Source organism: Fulmarus glacialis, unplaced genomic scaffold (genome assembly GCF_000690835.1).
Source record: "Fulmarus glacialis isolate BGI_N327 unplaced genomic scaffold, ASM69083v1 scaffold42441, whole genome shotgun sequence".
Classification (NCBI taxonomy): Eukaryota; Metazoa; Chordata; class Aves; order Procellariiformes; family Procellariidae; genus Fulmarus; species Fulmarus glacialis.
The window spans coordinates 1-938 of NW_009194195.1; the positions used below are offsets into that span (position 1 = coordinate 1).

Sequence of the window (938 nt, forward strand, 5' to 3'; positions counted from 1 at the left end):
GGGGCCCGAGCTGGGCCCTGCGGTGCGGTGCGAGGGGCGGTGATCTGGCCGCAGCTGGGGGGCGTGGGGCCGGGCAGCTTGCAGGGAGCCTTCAGCCCAGCGTTTGCTGGGCGTTGTAGGTGCCTCTCCCTGAGGCGGCCCTGTGCCCTTTTAGTGGAATCCGAAACCTGTTGAGGAGCTGTTCCAGCTGTCGAACTTTTATCGGTTTCTGTTGGTTTTTAATTGATGAAAGCTTAAGGCTTGAAGTCTGTACTGGTCGAGGAGCGAAAACGTGAGCGGCCAGGGAGTGAGGAGCGGATGGCTTCCTGCCTAACGGGGTGTGGAGGAAAAGGAAATGACTGCCTTGATAAACCTGAAACTGCTACCTCTGGGAAATGTGAAAGTGTTGTAACTGAAAGAACCCAGCTGTGAGCCTTGAGTGAAAAGAACCGTATCTAATATATGCATGTGATCTTCTATTTTTGAACCAGTTACAGAAAGATTTGGAAGAGGTTAAAGAATTGCTTACGAAAGCCACGAGGAAGCGACTTCGTGATGTCCTGATGACAGAGAAACACAAGCTAGAGCTAGAAATCAAGAATCACCCTCCACTGAAGCCAAAAGATGTGGCAGAGGAAGAAAAGTCGTCACTGGGAGGGTACACAGTGAAAATAAACAATTATGGTAGGATTAATTTTCTGAATGCTTACTAGAGCTCAGGCATCTCTGAAGAGAAGGGAGGGTGGCACTAGTATGACTTACAGTTGCCACTTAGCATTATAGAGAAGCCTTTTTAAGGGTTTACTTCATACTGGAGACCCCACTTCAAAAGTTACTACGTGCTTATTGTGCCATCCCAACAACAGTGTGTATTAATTCTGTTTGTGTGATAGTACTGGTGGGATGCATTAACGATCCCTGGTGTACCAATGACTATTTTTACATTGCCTAGTGCTTAG

The 938-nt window shown here is 48.1% G+C and overlaps 1 protein-coding gene across 1 annotated transcript in view; it reads left to right on the forward strand.

Annotated features, from left to right (window-relative positions):
- Positions 1 to 470: 470 nt before the first annotated feature.
- CACYBP (calcyclin binding protein) overlaps positions 471 to 938 on the forward strand; it is a gene marked incomplete at its 5' end in the record, with an annotated part of 5,168 nt that continues 4,700 nt past the window's right edge. Inside the window, one exon of the mRNA XM_009587687.1 lies at positions 471 to 663. Within this exon, the coding sequence (XP_009585982.1) occupies positions 471 to 663 (193 nt within the window). The remainder of the gene's footprint in view (positions 664 to 938) is intronic.